We start from the raw sequence: 20,724 nt of genomic DNA, 5'->3' as shown, positions 1-20,724 counted from the left end.
GCCATGTTGCACAGCAGCATACTGTACAAGAGCACAGCTACATAGATGTAAACTGTAAATGCATTGCATTATGGTATATGTGCCTTGGAATTCTACTATCCCTAACCATGTAAAACAAAATAACAAATGAGGTGAAAAAAACACACGGGGGTTTTCAATGTTCTTGAAAAAGGAAATTTGAGCTATAGCAAAAAAATATGACCACCAAATTTACCACTGGATTACCTTTTCTATGTTCTGAAGAACAAATTTCTGGTTTGCAACCTCATATGCAGCACATGGAAGATAAATACAAGTAAATATATTTGTGGTTCTGCAGCTAAAAGGATAAAACTTTTATTGTACAGTCTGCCAGCTTTGAAAGGAAACACCTTTCCAGGGACAAATCTACAACCTGGGGCTGATCCTGATAATATGAGACATTTGGTTTTAATACTTGTACTGTACATAGAAAAAGGCCCTGAAATGTATTGCTATAGTTAACCCTTTCATTTTGCTGACAGTTTCCATATACAAAATCTTGTTGTCCGTAGGCAAATATTTACATCCTTGTTTCTGTAATCACTCGCCCTCTTCAGTGTTTAGCTCTGCAAGTCCTAAGCTTCGCTGAGTTTCTTTAATCCTCTCACGTAGGTGGGTGGGGCGTTTCTCATGGAGACAGATTCTTCATGCATGACAATTGTAATGGTAACTCCAAACATTGGATTGTAGTTTATAATGATTGTATCAGTGCATTAAAATGTATGTAAGAACAACATTACTGAATCACTGTACAGAACAAACAACAAAGAACTATCGAACACCGAATTCCATCACGGTGAGTTTATTTCCTCCTTTTTATTAGTTTTTTTTTGCCCACTTTGAAAGAAGCACACAGTCTTGCTTGTTTACTTGAAACATTGTTCTCTAATTATGCCTCCAGGATATAAAACACTGCAAAAGTAGGTATATATACCAATCATGACTCTTCCCAAAGACCATGTCACAGGTAGGCATTGACATTTTTGTCACAATTCCTGTATTACGGAGTTGTATAGCAGCTATTGTTATTTTCCTCCTTCTGCTATTTTTCTTTCCTTTATTTTTTATTCCATCATTTTGCTCAGCAGACTTTTAAGTTTTATATCCCCTAACCTGATAGTGAAAAGATCCATCATTAATAGTACTTTTGTCTGATCAGGACACACTTCTGTGAATCTACTAAATGTTGTCATTGCCACCTACCTGTTGGTCAAGAGTTTGCTTAATGACAGGCATGAACTAGCAGCCCAAATGTCTGTCCTCATCCCTATCCATACCTATAGCCATTAGCTAACTATTGGTAAAAAAAACAAATTGCTTCTTTAATGTAGAATAAACCCATGCACAGTAAGATCGGCACTTTTTTTTGCCTCTTTAAAGCAGACATTTCCTGATCTTACACCTGCGCTGTGCGAGATTGGGTGATGTAGCCAAAATAAAGAAGAAGATGGCGGCACCCAAAGCTTCCTCAGCGCCGGGATAAAGGATTCCAGGATGCCACAGGATTGAGGGATCTTGGCAATTAAAGATGTGAATTTTTTTTATTTTCAGTTTAGTTCTGCTTTAAGGTTCAAGCAAGGTTGTAAAAATGATTGATGCAGTCTTGTATTCCTTAAAAACTAGTGGCCTGGGGCCACTAGTGCATGAAGCATGAAGCATAATTTTTAACTTAAAATTGAGGTTTGAAGGGTATGCATTGTAGGTTGTAGGCTTTTTTTAATGAAGTCCTGCAATGAAAACTTTTTTTTAACCATGAAAGCAGTTTTTCTCCTTTGTGCAAAATAAGTACTTACAAATAAATTGATGAAAAAAATATAACTTTATAAGAATAAAACTAATCAAAAGCCAGTATTTGCCCGTAAGCAGAGTTTATAGGTATGGGAGCGAGACAAACACTTTGTACATTAAAAAGCATGTATATTCCATATAATATATTTTTGGTTTATTTAGAAACATAATTTAGTAATATTTTTATGTAATTTATGCTATTATGTGTACAGAAAATACTGTATGATTACACTGTATGTGGATGTCTTTAAAAGAATGAAAGTATTTTTGTTTATGATTTACCAACCTACAATGTGTTCAACAACATTATGTACCCATAAAATGAAGTCGGCTAACTCCCTCTATGTACAGAATGACCAGGCTTTTTCATCACGCTCACTTTGATAAAAAGTAGTTCAAGGAGCATGAAACATTTCCACACATGAATTGGCCACCAGACTCCAGACCTTAATTTTCATTTATGAAACTGCATGAGTATTGAACAAAAACCACCAAGAATGTGAGCCATAATCATAAACAAAGGCATCCCAAATAAATATAGTTTTTATTTTTTTTACGTATATATATTATACATATGTTTTAATTATATTACAAATCATGTCTGTTATTGAAAAAAAGTAAACTATTTTATTTTCTAGAATCTATATGATGATTATGGAGGCAGATTATCAAGAAAAGAAAATAGATTCATTTACCATTTTAATGAAAGAGACAGTGGATGCCCAAGGTATAGTTCACAGATACAATAGTGACAAATCAATCAGCAAATCTTGGACTTCTACACAGTGTTCTGTGGGAATCTGTGTCAATGTGTGACTGGCAATCGAAGGTTTAGCTGGTGAAGCTTTGGGGTTACCAATGGAACATTAAAAGGAGTAAGGGTTGGGAAGTTTAGATTAAAGTGTGAAAAAGTATGCAATGGTCTATAAAACTTGATAAGCTAAAGAGCTGATGCTTGGAGTTATGGGAGGGGTTTATAAAGCTGTTTTGCAGGGTATAGAAGCATTTTTAGCATTTTCATTTATTTAAAGCACATACAGATCATAAACTTATTGCCAAAGCAGGTTTATGTTTTATTCCATCATATTATGTCTGAAAAGAGTAAGTAAAGTGTTTGAATCAGTTTACAAATGAGGTTAATTGGTAATTGAAATGTTTTTGATTTGCCTGAAAAAAGTTACACTACTACAGTGATTGTCTGACTTTGTTAGAATCAAACAAAGCTGCATGCTGTAACTATTCATTAAACCAAAAAATAAATGTCATTTCCTGTTCTTTCTGACAGCATTTAAGAAAAAATTTCCAATTTTTTTCTAAATTGCCAGCTGGGCACTTTCACAGCAATGATAGTTTTGAAAGATTAAAATTGATTAGAACTGTCTTGTATATGCTATGTAGGAACTTTCCCCAGCATGTTGCAGTGCAGAACAGTATAGAGAACTGGTTTAATAAAAGAAATACATATGTTATATTTTTCTGCTTTACAAAATGCATTGGAATAGGCCCACCATGAACAAGAAATAAATGAACCACTTTCCTGAACCAGAAATAAAATAGGATGTCAAAAAAAATAGCAGAAGTGAACCTGATCTGGGTAGAGGCCATGATGGTATTTATTTTGTGTGCTGGAGCAAATTAGCTGGTCAGATGATATAACAGACTTGTAGGTTACTACAAAATTATCAAACGTTTGCGTTCCCTTTATTGATTACTTGACTATTCTGGGCGTACATATATTTAATGAATTGTAGTTGTATTGTATTTGTAAATGTTCTATGCTTAAAAAAATACATAAAACTAAGGCCTGTGTCATTTGCATTATTTAGAATTATTTGACCACCTCCTGCGGCATTATATTTCATTGGTGAAGTTTCCACACAATTTGTGAATTTGGACAACACAGTATTGTCTTGCTCTTGGAACTAGTTTACATTTATAATTGAAATTTACATTATCAAACTCTATTGCTTGGGTTTGTAATGCATGTGGAAATTGAGAAGAAAGGCATGTGATTTAAATAGGCAGCAGCCAAGCAAAACTAAATAATCAGAGTGGGTTGGTGCTGGATTTTAACATTCATTTTTGTGATTTCTAAAGTTGTTCAGGATATTATGAGGATGAATTAAAAAATGAGTTTGATCAGTCAGAGATGAGAAGGTCTGCTCTTCACCAGAGCTTAAGGAATGCACATAATGCCTTGCAGCATCAGATGGATTGCTTACAACTGCAAGAAAATAACATAGCCAACAGCGATGTGACACTTGAGCATTTGTTGCAGAGACAAGAGGTATAGTTGAACAATAACATATGTGTAAAATATATTGTGCTCATGTAACTTACAATGCTGGAAAGATCTAATCATCATGATCATCATACTACAGGAGAACATTGTAACTTATGTTGCATTTTATTTATTTTTTCATTTTTTAATTTTGTTTTTGTTAAAAAAAAAAAGTAAACCAAAAGTAAAGTTTTATTTTAAAACTGTCTTTTTAGACCTTTTTTTAACAAGGGGGAACCCTTGAAATAACTTTCAGGTATTCAGAGATGCCCTGCTTTTATTACTGTACATTAGTGCGGTGGTTAGTGGGAAGAATGTCACCCCTACAGGTAGGCAAAAAGATCATTGGTATCAGTTAAACTGACCTGAGAGGCACACAATGCTTATTGCTCAAGGAACCTCAAGCAACCTCTCGAGAAACCATAGTTGGGAAACAGTGGTTTGAGCACTTGACATCTGGAAATCAGCAGTAAAATGTACATGTCACAAGGCTAAAAGCAGACTTGGCCAACCTAGGTTAGATGTTGATAGAGAACATTCAGCATGGCTTGAATATATGGTATGCCAACCGTTACTAGAGCCCAAATTTTCCCAAAAAGTAGAATTGCTTATCCTTTTAAAATCTCAAGTGATTTGACGTATTCACAAAAAAAAAACCGTTATAATTATCACTTGTTTACAGTGTCATTCAGTGCAGGTAAACCAATCACTGTAATTTAGAAATATGAAACATTTAAAGTAGTTAAATACATTTTTTTAAACAGACAAAAAAGGAGAAGGGCAGTGGCGAATTGATTTTGGTATAAAAGCCGGACAATATCCCTCCAACTGAAGATCAGTTTGAAGCTATGAATTTATCCCTAAAGATACTTTCATGTCCAGTACTTTTACTAGTATTTGCCAGTGAAAGAGAAGCCTTTAATTCCTTGGAAATTACCCTGTGGTTCTTTGAAACCTCCCTAAGCACTTCTGATAAGCACTTCTGGGCAGATTAACCATAACAATAAATTGCCTCCATCTGAATAAAATCTGTATAACTTTTGGTGAGCATCAATAACTGCTCAGTCCTTTATTCGATCATGACACGCTTCCACAAACCTGTCTTGTTAAACTCAGACATGGTTAGTAGAGACCAAGATTCTTAGAGATTTTCAAATTTTATGCAACACAGAGATGTAACTTTGGGCCGTTTTCATCAAAAAATAAATGAACAAATTTGTTTGTATACTTTTATATTTTTATCATTATCAAGGTAAGGACTTGCATGAAAAGCAAATCATGTTTTAGGTAAAATGTATTGCATCATCAATTCTCATTAAACTTTTCATTAGGGTAATTTGTCTGTCTCAATATACACTATTTTCTTGATAAGAACATGCTTTACATATGCAGGAACTACAGCAGAAACTAGTCTTTTATTTTTTTTTCAGCTTTTGGAATCAAGATTTTCTTACTTCAAACGTAACAATTTCTGTCCAGGGTTTGTCAGTCAAGATGTAAGTGGAATCAAAGAACAGGGTTTTCATTACACACCAGGGATCACTAATTCCAGTAGGTATGTACTAGGAGATCCTAATTTTATTTAAAATGCCAATCTATTTTTATTTTGTAATTTAGGAGTCTCATGGATATCATGATATAACACTAAGATCCTGTGGAAACTGCCTATGTCCACATGCAAACAACAAACAAAAATAGAGGAGTGACAGAAAGTTAAACAAAACAAAGTATTTCTACAGCCAAACAAAACAATCCTTTATTAAGCCAATTTACAGACCAAATTTTGTAAAGAACAGCCATCCAGGAGGCATGAATGGCTCCTCCCAAGTATATTGTTTGCCAGCTATAGCTTTCTGGAAACATTTTACTTCCTGTCCCATAGGCAAAACAAGAACAGTAAATCACCTGTAGACAGATGTCACTGTGTGAAAGATTTCCCTTCTAACACCTCTATCCAAAAAGGTCTACCATTTTATCCAAAGCCCAACTTTAAGAAAACTTTTATTTTATTTTTTCCTAGCAGCACATACCTCCTTTTGCGTCACTCCCCCAACGGTCTATTTAAATGCATTAAGCAAACTATTGGAAGCTTGCACTTGTTTTCAAAATCAATTCATCTGTTTATAGAATTACCAATTTAGAAGGGGAAATAAATGACATCAAAATCAAGCTAAGAAGATATTCTTTATTAAAGGAAAATGAATCACACAAATTAAACTTGACTGAAGAAAGAAAAAATGAAGAAGCGGAGGTACAAATCTCTAAATTATAATAATGCTTTGCCATCAAAGACACAAAGTTTATTAAAGTCGATGGAATCATTTAAAAAAAACAGTAAAATGTTTTTTTCCTATAATACTTTCCATATATTTGTGAGAAAATTAATGCATATTTATTTTTACTGTCTATTTTACTTTACTATTGCATCCATACACAGAACAAGAATTTGAAGCTAATATATTGGTGGGTTTTCAGCTTTGTAAAAGCTGATCACTAGATTGAACCCAACCTTGTTGCAGGTGAAGTAACAAGAAATCTTCAGATGTACATTGAAATGTGCACATTAGTAAAATAGCCATTGTCTCAAATAAGTTTATGACCAACTTTGAGGTTGCATAAGACTGGGCAAGAGGGAGTTGGAGGCATTCTGTTTAAGTTTAAAGAATACCTGTAACAATACTTTCCCCCATGACCTAGATTGCCCACCCTCCAGATTTGTATTGAGATTCTGATGTTTCACAGAAATCAGGACAATACCATTTTCTGAACAACAAGCAGTACCTGCACAGTAAAGCACCACAGGTTCCAACTGAAGGTGGGGACAAGGTAACTGTATATTGTGTGAATGTACAGTTATGCTTTAAAGCTGACTTCTAGGAAAACAGCGAAATACACAGGCATAATGTATAAATGGATGTTGTCTTACCTGGCATAGATTTTTTGTTTCTGGCAGAGGAATTTATTGCGTAAGGGGAAAACACTGCTGATTACTATGTGCTGCTTCATTCTTCCTCCCTAGGGTCTTTTGTACAGTAGACTGCAAGAGACTCATACCAAGTCAAATCAAAGTATTTAAACTAGCTGCAATAAAAAAAATGCTTTTTATGGTGTATTACCAAGTTGCATTGATTAGTTTTTTTTATATCTGCTTGCAGTAAAGCTGAACTATTGATAGAAAATAAAAAAATAGTGCTCAGGCAGGCTGTTGTTGCAGAAGGGACAGGCAATTCCTAAACATAGCAGTCTGAAAGCAATATTTTCACTCATCTCCCCATTCCGTTGCCGGCGCCTCCATCTTCTTCCTCTTCTTTTCCGGTAACAACAAACTCTCACACATACACCTGACAGCAGTACCCCAGTACATTTCCTACAACATTTTAAAAAAGACACCAAACTGGCAGGTATGTTTTTTTGCAGAAGTGACATCACCTTTCTGCAATAAAGACTTGTCTGATTTTGTTGATTTTCCAAGCAGAACTGCAGTTCTACTTTATACAAATAACTTCAGTTAACACTTGCATAAAGAAAATGATGGTCTTTTTTAGGGTAACTACACTGTACATGCTATTCAGAGTATTTATCGTTCATAGTGGTCTTTAACCAAAAGTGAAAGGTCTGGTTTATTCATAAATGTCTACAATATGTTTTCAGCATGTTGAGATGCAAGAAGAGCTGAGACAACATGTAGAATGCATGGAAACTAAATGCAACAATGTACAACGTGAGAGAGATGCCTTGGAATTGGAGATGGCATCACTTCTTTCTGGACTTCACCAAGCAAAAGTTGACTCTAAGGAACTGGAGAAGAAATGTGTAAAGCTTCAGTCACAAGTCATGGCCAACAGAAATGTTAGTGTGTAGAGAATAAGAGAAAATGTTTAGCTTCTTCTGGGTTTAGCAGTGTATTAATTTTTCTGATTAATCTTGCTGTAAGCATGCCACTCAACTTAAAAAAAAATGAAAATTTCTTATTCTCCAGTCCACCAATTTAAATAAGTGCCTGTGTTTACAGCTTTTGTTTGTATTAGAAATCTTTTTTCTCTCTCCATACAAGCTAGTAAGAACACAAGCTTAAAGCAGGTTGATGCTGTTTAGAAAGATGTCAAGTGTAAATGCACATGTCGGTCAACATGGTATCACATGCATCTTAAAATGATGCCAAGCAAATAACACCTAATCGCTCACTGCATTTGCCTATTGACATAAACCCTAAAACCCAATTTCCCATGGAGTCATAAACCTCTTTTACCACTCTGCTTTTTATTTTCCCTTTATAGCTATAATCTTTCATGCAAAAGCCATTTTTTTCTTTAAAATATTCTTCCATGTATTTAAAATGTCAGATAATAACCAGTTCCAGTTCTGTTGGTGGTTAAATTTACAATCTGGCTGTCCCTAAAATGTAATCATGAGCTGTGATATTCCAGCAATATTGACCAGCCAACATATTATTGCATTTTAGTACTGCCATCTACTAAGTTAATTCAGTTTATTCATTGATTTCCAGCAGTAGATTTCTAAAATACTTCATGCCTATTCTATGCACCTTGCAGTGGATTATTTTATGACATAAAAACATTGATTTATTGTTAAACAAAAATCAAAGTTACCGTAAGTACTGTTAGACTGTTGCTGCAAGTGTATAAATATGGTTACACTTACCTTAAGCTATTTCTGATAGCTTATGATAGGTTTGAACATAATCTCATTACTAATAATGTATAATATTAATATGTAATAGTGTTATGTAAATTTAAACCATAGGATATTGTTCTATATCTGGAAGACATCGGGAAGGCTATTAATTAAGACATAAGTGGCAAGTGTATATCTGTGCATATAATTTGGGATATGGGATACATGTCATACATGTCTGTGTTTTAATTGAAAACAGATTAATGAGAGTCTTCATCTTGAAGTATCTGCTCTGAAGAAGCATAGTCATACACTGGAAAATGCTGTCAAAGGATCAGAGAATGAAAATAAATCACTTCATTCACAAATCGATGATCTGCAACAAGAAAATCAGAGTTTAATATCTCAAAAAGAATTTCTGTTTAGCATTATGAAAAAAAAACCAAAACGAAAACATCAATGTAAGGAGCAAACCAAAAGGTATAGTGGGCATACAAATTTCACAGCAGCCACTCTTTTAATATGCAGTCTGTGTCTCAAGTTGGTGCATCTGAAGTTCCATCAGGACTCCTCTCCCCACCTAAGCCCAAAAAGCACTGAAAAAGCTACTATGGAAGTAGAATACAGATGAGCAAAATTGAGTTTAATGCTCCCTGAAATTTTGGTAAAAATCAGCCGAGTTCAAATTTTGCTAAAAGATATTTCAGTTTTTCTAGATGCTGAAGTTAAGTCATTCTTCCTCTTGGCTTTTCATGGTTTTTTTATTATGGTGAATGCAACAGTAAGGGTTAAACACACAAACCCCAAAAACATTCCAGGTGGACAGGTCTGTGGAAATAAGATTTCACTGGTGGAATTCCTGACTCAGCCCAATGTTCCACCTATAAATATTATGCCTTTTTTTATATAAACATAGGGTACCCCTGGGCTCTGTGATAGGATGTATTGATCATAACTTTCTTCTTCAATACCCTTTATGCTCCTATTACCCTTTATATTTATAAATATAGGTTAGCACTCTGGCCTTTGCACTGCTAGGTCCCAGGTTAGAATCTCGGCCAGGACATTATCTGCATGGAGTTTGCAGGTTCTCCCCGTGTTTGGGTTGGTTTCCTCTGGGTACTCCAGTTTCCTCCCACATCTCAAAAACATGCAGTTAGGTCAATTGGTTTCCCCCAAAAAATTGACCTTTGACTGTACTAAAGACATATAACTGAAGTAGGGACATTAGATTGTGAGCCCCTTTGAGGGACAGCTAGTGACATGACTATAGACTTTGTACAGCGCTGCATAATATGATGGCACTATGTAAATACTGTGTAATAATAATAAAGCTGTGAATCTGCCATTCCCTCAAACATTCCCTGGTGTAGAATCCTCCTGGTCCTTGTGTTTTAATGGTAGTAAATGATTCTCCACCAGGGAATGTTTAAGGAATGTCAGATTCACTCACTATAAAATAGAGCCCTATGTATCTTCCAAATTAACATATTAGTGTATCTAATTCCTTTCATGTCTTCTAGACACCAAAAATGTTGTTCTTGTTGAAAGGGAAAAAGTGGAAAGATAGCGGCTCTTAATGACTGAAAATAAGTCTATAAATACTCTCACTAAAGAGTCCACGATGTGGGCCAGTACTAGTACTGACCCACATCTTGGACTCTTTAGAGAGTATTTTATAAAGTCATGGTTAAACATTGCCATGGCCTCTTTGACCAATTATGTTTCTAAAAAGTATATGTTTTAGTAACTGAATAAAAGGTTTTATGTCATGCTAGACTTATTTTCTGCCATAAAGAGCCGCTATCTTTCCACTTTTTCTCTTATGTACTATTGGCTCGGCAACCACTCTAGTGGTATTTTCTATCCTTACCACTGCTGGATTGGCTTCCTCTCCTTCTTTTCTTGTTGAAAGTTCAGAGCTGTTCGGTGTTATCTTAAATAATCCAGTTAGCCCATTTTAGTTTTATCATAAACTACAGATATTGTGTGATATAGTATTTGTGTTGGGTAGCTGAGAAAAATGAGAGGGATTGATTAGTTTAAAAAAAGATAACTAAGGATGACATGAACCATTTCTTGTAATTTCAGAGAAGAAAAAGGCATGTATGTCAGCCCACAGCAGGACATAGTAGCTGAGTGCATTTCTCATACACCGATCAAGAGGTATTTGTCTGTACTTGCAGGGTCTTTAAAGGGATAAAACATGGAGAAATTGGCATGCACTGCATTTTTTTTTATTACAGAATAATATTTGCTTTAATAATGTACTAATGTTTGAAATCTTAGTTCACTGTGTTTTGGAGGTTCCAAGGTGCATTAATTTGTGCCTACTATGATAGCATGTGTTAAGTATTTATACCATCTGTCTAGCTTAATTTTTCAGTGTATCAAATCTTTTTCAATATAAATATCCACTAATAATACCAATTGTTGTCTTATGCTCCAGATTCTGCACTCTATCACTATTATTGACAATGCCCCTTATTTATTTCACTTTTCATTTATCTGACCACTCTCACAAATCTCTTCCTTTCCCATTCCCCTCCTTGATGGTGTTTTCCAAGGGTTTGTCCTCTTCTCTCTGTTCACCTCCTCCCTTAGCAATTTTTCTGTCCTCCTTTGGCATACAATGCCATATGCATGCAAACAACACACATATTTACCTATCCACTCCTAATTTGTCTCCCTCTGTCCTGGATGAAAAATGAAGGCTTACCATCTGCAGCCCCAATGTATTGTACAGAGCTGCATCATTTGTTTATGTTTAATAATAATAATGTTGTAATGCAGAGCATACTGAGCTTAAAATGTGCATTGTAAAGCTGTAAAGAAAATACTACACCTAACTCATACTTGCATACCTGCCTTTTCTTTTGCTATATTACCAAAGAGAGCTGTGTTATTCTAGAAACAGTTAAATAATACTTCCAAAAGTAGTTAGCTGTCAAAATATAGAAGATTGTTTAAGGGTAAACCAAATGTTTGCCTGTTAGGAATATATTAGTACTGGTGATATATATAATGTTTCTTTCAGTGCTACTAAACAAATGCAGATTCATAAACAAGAAGATACTAGCTGTGTGAACCCTACAGAGAGTACCTTGCTCTCTGGATCATCATGTGCTTCAAGTGCAAGAAATTCCAGGAGGTCACGTAAGCTAAGGAGAAAAAAGGTACTAAATACTATAAAAATTCAAGTCTTTTTTTTAAATATGAAAGCAAAGAATACAAAGACTGGGGGTTTTTTTTGCAGCACAAAATGTTTGTATTGATAATACAACAAAAATAAAAGAAAATTTGTCACAACTCAAAAGTGCAAACACTGAATAATCATTTGTCGGGTCCTTCTCATTCAATAGCATGGCATAGCAGACCAATTAGCTAGACATAGCATACTCAAAATCTTGTAAGAGCGCCCAGTCTTTGTTAGCTTTGCTTTCAAACTATGTATATAGGGGTGCGGCCCCCACTGAAACACTACAATAGATAGGATTAGAACCATTGTATTTTCCTCTCTTTTTCAATAATGAATTGTTTTACCACACCAGTGATCCTGTGTTCTGTTTTTTTTTATTCATTTTCTTTGCTGACAAGGAGGTTATGAATTAAGGTGTTTTATCCAGAAGATATTGGAAGATATGGTATTGGTGATGTTACAATAAACTAAACATTACACTATATTGTATTACTGCTTCTGACCTTGAAGGGTCACATTTAGATGGTACATTACTTTATTTGTACCACTTGAGTCTTCAACAGCAGGATGCACTGCTATGCAGATGTCTACCACTTTCCCTGCTTGATTGCTCTAACCCAGAGGTTCCCAACCTCCAGTCCACGGCCGTCTGACAGGTGGACCCTAGAACAAAAGAGCCTAAATCAGAGCTGAATATACTGTGGGAGGTGGTTGATATTTATATATCTGAGAACCCCATAAATTGCTCCTTTTGGGGTATCTGTTGCAAAAAGTAACACGGAGGTGCCTTCTTTTCATATAGCAATTTAATTTCTCCTGGGTGACATTTAATTTCCATGTTATTGCTTTGTTTATCTCTTGTATTATTCACATCTGTTTTCTCCCATTCATTATACCAGTGTCTCATTATTGAAAATTGTATTTAACATTTTGGAAGATGCAGCAGAAAATAAGGCAAGACTCTTTTTCCTGCCTCATTATGGGTTCATTGCCATAAAACTTTAGATTTTAAAATATATACTACACCAATTGTTATTTCATGTGACATGTTCTGTGATTAATCATTTACACATACTAATCTTGAAAACATTTGTTCTATCAGGTAAACATTTGTTCTATGTCACTCAAACTTTGATGACATTCTGATGGCTTTGATGTCAGCTGCTTTCTTGTTAATATTTGGATTCATAATGATATATATATATATATATTAGCCATATCTAATCACTTCCAATTATTCTTTCCACAGGAAGTGAAATTTGAGTCCAAAGATGATGGCAGTAAACATGGAGATGAACATCAAATGGATTGTAAAAGGTATAAAATATATGGTTTATTTACAATGGGTCTTCAAAATGTTTTCACACTTTTTTACCTCTATTCATTAAGAATTTCCAAAACAATTTACATCAGTTTTCTATATAGTCACCTTCCTTTGCGATGCATTTTCCCAGGGTTGTACCAACTTTTTAATGCTATCAGCAAAAAATGTTTTTGGTTGAGAGCAAAGCCATTATTGTGTGATATATAAAATATTTCACATCACTATCACATGAAAATCTTCTTCCCCCTCTTCCAAAAAGGTGGAAATCAGATGACACTACATCTGACCATTTCCAAAGGTTTCAATCAATTCAGAGGCAAGAGAAACAATTTATCTCCATACTGGGAAACCATACAGAGATGAATTTGTGCTCCCAGGATGCCTTCTGCTCACAAAAACATTTGGCAGAACGCTGTTCCTCTTTGATTCAATTTATACGATCAGCCAGCTTGCCAGACAGACTAGTCACATGACTCTCTCAGACATGACCAATTACTACTCCCCCCTAGGGTTTCCAATAAAAATTTAAAAGTTTGGAAACTTTTTTGAAGGCCCCTCATATCATTGTAACAACAGCCAGATTGTATATGCATCACAGGTTATGACCCAAGTGCCAAGAGTGCTACACAGCATTGCCATGTTGCTGCTAGTTCAACACTAAAGTATGTTCAGCTTGCCTAGTCCCCAAGTCATAAATCCTATCTAATCTTCACCGGTATTATTAGCGGTAAAATATAGTATAAAAAACAAATATCACCTGCCGCTATCATTCTGGTTCTTAATCGATATGCTGTCATGTTTTACTGCATTTCGAATACAATGAGCATTATGGGCAAGGAAAATAACATTGTTATACAGTACAGTTACATATAAAAGGCTTCTTTATAAGTGCTTGGTCCACAACAATAGAACAGTCACAATGACATACCCTTAAAGTCTTTCCTAATTAAATACACACTAAATATCGTGATAATGATTGTGAATTACTAGAATACAATGTCAACTTCTGCAAGTACTTCCAGAAAGAAGAGATAGATACCAACCTATAATCCAGGTGTGGGCACCAATCAGCAGGGTATAGACCACATATATCTAGAAGACATTAGTCATTGCTGTGCTGGCAGAAGAGTTGGAATAATGGGAAAGGATCTAATGGGTACTGTCCTTTAATGTAGCTGACCGGTGAGCAAGAGTCACCTGTTTGGGATGGAATATGGACATACTCTTTAAATGTAACAATGGTGATAATATTGCATAAGATGGGTTAAATGTTTCCATAGAACACATGGTAATCAATGTATTCTTACCCTAGTTTTGTTTGTGATAATTACAGAGTATGCATTTAGATTGGAACACATTACTGTTGTGCATACCAGTGTAATTTTCAATTAACATTTTAATGTGTGCTGACTGCTCTTAGGTTTCTATAGTTTTCAACACATACTAATTACTAGATGTGAGCTGAAATCAACACTGTTTCATTCATTTTTGATGCTAAGACATTTTGTTTTCTTTGCAGCAAAATATCTGAATTAAATACAGGGATTGTTCTTGCCTGCTATCAACATCTGGCAGATTTACTGAGAAAATTGGAATGTAAGTTTTGGTTGCATAAACTGAAATATTGTACAAATGGCAGTTGAAATAAACATATAGTAACATTTAACACTTTTATTTTTGTTTATAGGTCTTTGCAAGAGCAATGTAAAATTAGATCAGGAAAAAGAGCATATTTTTACATTTCTTTTGGGAACTCTAAAAGAACTCAAGGTAAGACATGTAGGATACCACAAAGGAAGATCAGGTAAACTCCTTGTCACTGAAATAATATGCTATTTTTCTTTAAATGGAGAGCAGCTTTCACAGATTTACTATAAATGGTGTGGAGTTTGGGTAATGTATTGTAAAGTTTTTAGGAGGGCTATAAGGTGGTACAGGTTCAAAATTGCTTGAAATGTGGTTGGACCCATAGGGCTTTCTTTATAAAACAGGGAATCAGACATTCCCCCAAACATTCCCTTGTGGTAAACTCCCAAGCCCGTGTGTTTTAATGGCAGTAATTGATTCCCACCAGGGAATGTTTGGGGGAATATCAGATTCCTTGTTATATAGGTTGAAATCTCAACACACCATTGATGTGGCTAACTAGGCAGTAGAGTAGAGGTGTTGTAGGCAGGATATCAAAGCGAATACTTAAAAAAAAAAAAAAAAAAAAAAAAAAAACCTTTTTTGTTTTTTAGAACATGTTAGTAAAATGTAAGCTGTACGTGTCTGTAGGAATCCTAATGTCCATTTGCCAGCAGCATTTTCAAACCTATGCAAACGACTGTTTTATGGACAGAAGGCACAGTATTCACTAAGGAGGATTAAGGAACAGATGCTTTTTGGAACACTTTGACAATGATTATCAAGAGATCATAAACATGGTTATGGTTTTCAGGGGTTATTTTACCAGGTAGTGTAAGGCGTGACAAGCTGCTCAGTTCCAAAGACCTTTTCTGATCATTCTGGAAGTGTGTCCTCTGTAAATCCTGGAGAATCCTAGTTTTTCTAAATAATTTTATGTGTGTTATCAGTCATGTTTACTTCTTTTTGTTTACATCACAGGATACTAAAGTTTCAAGTGATAAAAGCAGAGAACAGGTAGAAGAACTTCTGAATGAACAAAATGACCTGTATGAAAACTACCACCTGAGACTTAATCAGGTAAATCATACAAAATATATGCTGTACTGTATTTTTAGGACCCAAGTTGGGATGATCTTCTTTCAGAAACTTTACCTTCCACCCTAACTTTGACCATTACCTAATGGCACGTATTTGTCTGTGCAAAGTAGTTAATTTATTTAGTACTGTATTTACTGGATTCTGTAAAACACTGCATGTTAAGAAGGGGTGATGGATGTAGCCTTATTTCAGATAAACATTATACAAGAAAGACAAATATATTTAAAAAGCAATACACATTCCTAATAAAGGGTCCCAAATATTCTCAAAAATGGATAGTATTAGTTTTTTTTTCTTCCTTTTCCTTGAAATGCTATGGCTTGAAATTTGATTCAAACTGTAAAGTGACAATATTTGAATAAATAATATGACATACATTTGTCATACATACAAATATCATATATTTTATTTAGATATACAACATTGGTTTTCGTGCACATACCCATATTAAAATGCACCAATCTTTTCTATTTACAGACATTAGGTATAGAAATAGGATTGTATACTGGCTCCAGGTGTCTGATCATTTGAAGTGTTGTGATCCCTTTATGTCTTCTGGGTCCATTTTTTGTCATCTTTTGTAACTGATTACAGCTGAATTCTGCTCTATGAAGATGAGGGTGTTGTTTCTGTTGTTAGTCAATCTGCCTGGGTGGGTTGATGAACGATGTTGGGGGACCAATATATACATGTGAGGTTTTCACCCAAGATGAGCCCAATACTAAATCTCAGGTGACAATCATCTGATATGTGTACATAGCGTTAGACATCAGATAAGCACCCAGTTTGTCCTAAAATTGTACTCATTACACAATTGTGAGCTCCTTAGGATTGTAGATTTTCCAAACCACCCCACTTTTTTATCCAGTACAGCAAGGGTCGGCAAACTCCGGCCTTTAGGCCAGATACAGCCTAGCCAGTAGTCCTTTCTGGCCCAATGCCCCCTGGTCGATCTGACTTAATCCTGGCCGGCAGGGGTTGGCAACCTGCGGCTCTTGAGCCTCCTTGTTATGCCTCTCTTCCCTTTTTACCACAGCCGGCATTAACACTTCCGCCGCTGGGGTAAGGGGACATTCCCTCTCCTCCTTTGTATGCATTGCGGAGGAGAGGGATTTCCCTTCAGGGGCATTCCCTGGGGGCGGAGCCATCAGCACGGGACTCGAGAGAGAGTCTGGCCTAGTGTGCCTTCTTGACCTCCTAAAATGGCCTAGTAGCCAAAAAAGTTTGCTGACCCCTGCAGTACAGTATTTTAAGTACGTTCTTTTCAAGACTCCTATCCCTTTCTTCTATTATCTACAAACTTTAAACCTTCCTTTGTATCTATGTTTTGGGGTATTTGGCTTTTTACCATACAGTATAGAATTTTATCATATATGCTATCATCATTATAATCCCAGAGCCACATTTTGTCTCAATTATTCTTGTCCTTTATTTACATAAAACAACAGGCATCACATGATGCAGGGTCCTGAAACATCCTGCAGGGTCCTGAAACATCAGCTTGTGTATGCCTGTTGCTTTATATTAGCAAAGTTATTACTATACCAAGGTGTGATGTTAAGGATTCCATTTCCTTTGATTGTATTGTGTCACCGACTAGCAATCCACTACAAAACCATGGACACACTGGTAAATTGAAACACAACTGAACATTTATGTTAATTATACACAATTTCAATAGTTTATATGTGACCTTTAACATACAATGACAAGATTTGTCTCTGTACTATTATTTAGCATTTATTTTACATCAATAAGTTGTGGTGCAGCACTTAAAATTTAAAAATCCATCCAAAAAGTCTGTTTTGTCTGTTTATGTGTCAGTCTGTCACTAAAATATTTTTTTTCAAACCAGAAGATTCACCCTCCTTTACTAGAATTTGCAGACTTGGGTGTATTATTGTTGCACAACCAGTATTTAGAAAAAAGAATAGAACATGTTGTCAGCACAATCTATCACCTTGGGCTAGGTTTAGAACCAGGGGCCTTTATTTATTTCATGCTGATATCTAAAAAAAATTTCTCATAATAGATTACAGCTGTAATAATTGAACTGAAACGTCTAAGACAAGCATGTAATAAGATTTTAAAGAAATCTGGGGATCCCAATGACAGGGATGCAATGATTTGGATAAGCAGAGTACAAGCAATTAAGGTAAGAGTTGTTAATACTAGGATTTTCTGTATAGGAACATCAATAATTAAATCTAGTACACTTCAAGAACTACATAAATTTTAGATTGGGACAACATAAATTGAGTGGGTTATTTAGACTGACAAAATCTGTAGCTTTAAATTGCCAGTTCCAAACTACTTTCTGTTGGCTTAGTTCTGCTGTTATTTACTAAATAGTTAGCTTATGCTTGTGCACAAGAACCCAAGAGCACCATAGTGACCCATTAGGGGTTAGCAGACCCGTGTGGTCAGGCAAGTTGTCGGGGTGGAGGAGGGTCCTTCTCTGTGCTGCTTAGTATCTAGACCCCAACACAGTGGGCCCAATTTATTAAAGCTCTCCCAGACCGTAGAGAATTCACTTTCATCAGTGAAGCTGGGTTATCCAGCAAACCTGAAATGGATCTGGTCCAGGATTCAAAACTTTTGCTATCAAATGTCTTTGAAGAAATCCATGCCAGGTGTGCTGTATCACCCAGCTTCACTGCTGAAAATGTATCCTCTCTAGCCTCAGGGAGCTTTAATAAATCAGGTCCAATGATGGAGCTTTAGGAGCAGTGGTGTGGTCTAAAGTTCATTGATTTTGGTAATATGAAAGCAAAGAATGACAGTGGTGCCATTAATTATAGTGTTGATGTTATGGGTGGTAATAAATGTATTATCCTATTTCACAATGATCATTTAATATTATGTTTAGGTATTGAAACCTAAATAGGGTAGACAGAAATAATGGTAGGATAAGTGACTCCTCTACCTCATTTAGTTTTGCATGTAAAAATTTTACCTTCTATAGGAAGGTAAAGAGTTCTATAGGAGAAAACATGAAAAAAAAGTATAACAAGTTGGAAGTGTTTGTGAGACTACAAGTGGCAGAAAGGGTTAAAGAACAACACATAACACTCAGGCACTGCTTAATTAAAAGTTAGTAATTATCTTTATTGGATGCGTACAATGGTCCAAAACAGCAACAGTTCCTTCAGCAATATCATGCGACTCGGTTTACCCCAGGGAGGGCCCGTTTCCATAACTTCTAACTGAGAAGAGTCAGGCAGGGAAAAGCTGGCATTTAATTATGAGTATCCAGAAAATGTCAGCGTCAGCACTCAATTCTATGATATGATCTGGAGTTAACAAATATACACTGAACTCAACTAATTAACTCGTTACAGGACCATTGCTAGCTCATTTTGACCAAACCTCCTTGTTACATTATTTTATGAAAAAACTTGCAATTGTTAGTATGAGAATTTATTTTGTATATTGCCAGCTGCTTTCTTTCTCATGACTCATCGGGGCATAACAGCCATAACTTTCTTTTTATCAGGTCACTCCCACCCCAAACTAGTGTGGGAAGGAGGACACAGGATGTTCAGAAGGGCACAGTCCAGACAGTTTACACAAATCCACCTGTACATCCACAACACATGTATTCAGTATTCCATGTTTTTGTATTTGACTTGCTAAAAAGATTAACTCTTAAGTGGCTCTCCAGAGGAATAATCAAAAAGCCTCACTGTTCCTGCTACACTGAGCACTCCACTTATAGGCTGCTAATAAAGTAAAGATATTTGTATTGAATATATTATATGTACCTGACCTAATACACATATTTTTATTATATTTTTCTATTTTTTCCCATTCCAGGATTCATTGAAACTTCTTAAACTTCATGATCAAGCAACTGGTTCCATGTAAAAAGGCCTTTTTCGAGAAACTGACTGAAATATGTAAAAACTATCAAAGATTTAATTAAATTCCACACTTTATTATTTTGAGAATTGTTTTGCAGTGGCACTTTCTACCTTATGTCTTAATAAATTTGTGGATTGTGGATTTCAAATGTTTTCCTTGCTGCTAAACTTTTTGCAAAGAATTGAATTCACTGGCATTCTATGTCGTTGAAATACATCATAAAGTATTGCTGCTCACTATCATCATTATTCTACTATTTATTTATTTATAAATCTAACACATAAAGCTATACAATATACCTGAATGTTAGTAAATACGTAAAAAATGATTTAGTAACCGCATCCCGCATAGAGTTTCAAGTTTGTATTGTCATGGTATACCTTTGTCATTTGCAAAGCTTTATTAGATTTTTTGTGTTATCTGCATGATGGTGGCAAATCCAGAATCTCATTGTCTTATTTATTCAACACTAAAGTAACTCAATACCTATAGAAGTACCATGTGACATGTCACTAGTTAGAGTACAATAGCAGCATGATCTGGGTAGGTACAAGACAACGATTTTTCAGGAATAAATGGGAATTTTTTTTTCATTGGTCACTGAAGCAAAAATTACAAAGAATTGAGGCATGAGTGCAAGAGTCTATTTCAGCAACGGAGACGCAAAGTCCTAACACAACAAGCTTTGACATCACAAAATTGTCCTATTTTACTTTTATGTAATAAATTCAGTACATTTTTGTGATTTAGTAGTTTTTACTCATCACACCCAACACATAATTAAAAATAGCCAGCCCTGTCATTTCTCTTCTACTATATATGGGACCTATATATAAATATTCATTCCTGTAAAACCTGGTATATGCTATATGGGATTAAAAAAAT

The 20,724-nt window shown here is 35.3% G+C and overlaps 1 protein-coding gene across 2 annotated transcripts; it reads left to right on the top strand.

Moving 5' to 3' along the window:
- The first annotated feature begins 685 nt into the window (after positions 1 to 685).
- On the top strand, positions 686 to 20,180 carry LOC140326555 (uncharacterized). Of its 2 annotated transcripts, XM_072405245.1 has the most exons (15): positions 686 to 817; positions 2,448 to 2,536; positions 3,907 to 4,096; positions 5,521 to 5,645; positions 6,218 to 6,341; positions 7,742 to 7,939; positions 8,985 to 9,205; positions 10,817 to 10,891; positions 11,763 to 11,901; positions 13,174 to 13,241; positions 14,768 to 14,844; positions 14,936 to 15,018; positions 15,856 to 15,954; positions 18,008 to 18,130; positions 19,792 to 20,180. In XM_072405245.1, the coding sequence occupies exons 1-15, from the start codon at positions 740 to 742 to the stop codon at positions 19,840 to 19,842; spliced, it is 1,740 nt and encodes a 579-aa protein (XP_072261346.1). In that variant the 5' UTR covers positions 686 to 739; the 3' UTR covers positions 19,843 to 20,180. The 2 variants fall into 2 exon arrangements, with proteins under 2 accessions (XP_072261346.1, XP_072261347.1); XM_072405246.1 differs by lacking the exon at positions 18,008 to 18,130.
- Positions 20,181 to 20,724: the final 544 nt, after the last annotated feature.

This window comes from Pyxicephalus adspersus, chromosome 3 (assembly GCF_032062135.1).
Source record: "Pyxicephalus adspersus chromosome 3, UCB_Pads_2.0, whole genome shotgun sequence".
In the NCBI taxonomy this organism is placed as follows: Eukaryota; Metazoa; Chordata; class Amphibia; order Anura; family Pyxicephalidae; genus Pyxicephalus; species Pyxicephalus adspersus.
Note: the sequence above shows the minus strand (reverse complement) of the source record. Positions and strands in the feature narration are given on the sequence as shown.

Coding starts and splice junctions, on each gene's coding strand:
- LOC140326555 (XM_072405245.1), top strand. CDS start 740: ATGTATGTAAGAACAACATTACTGAATCACTGTACAGAACAAACAACA. Junction 4,097..5,520: donor ATTTGTTGCAGAGACAAGAG/GTATAGTTGAAC, acceptor TTTTTTTTTCAG/CTTTTGGAATCAAGATTTTC. Junction 10,892..11,762: donor TCTCATACACCGATCAAGAG/GTATTTGTCTGT, acceptor TGTTTCTTTCAG/TGCTACTAAACAAATGCAGA.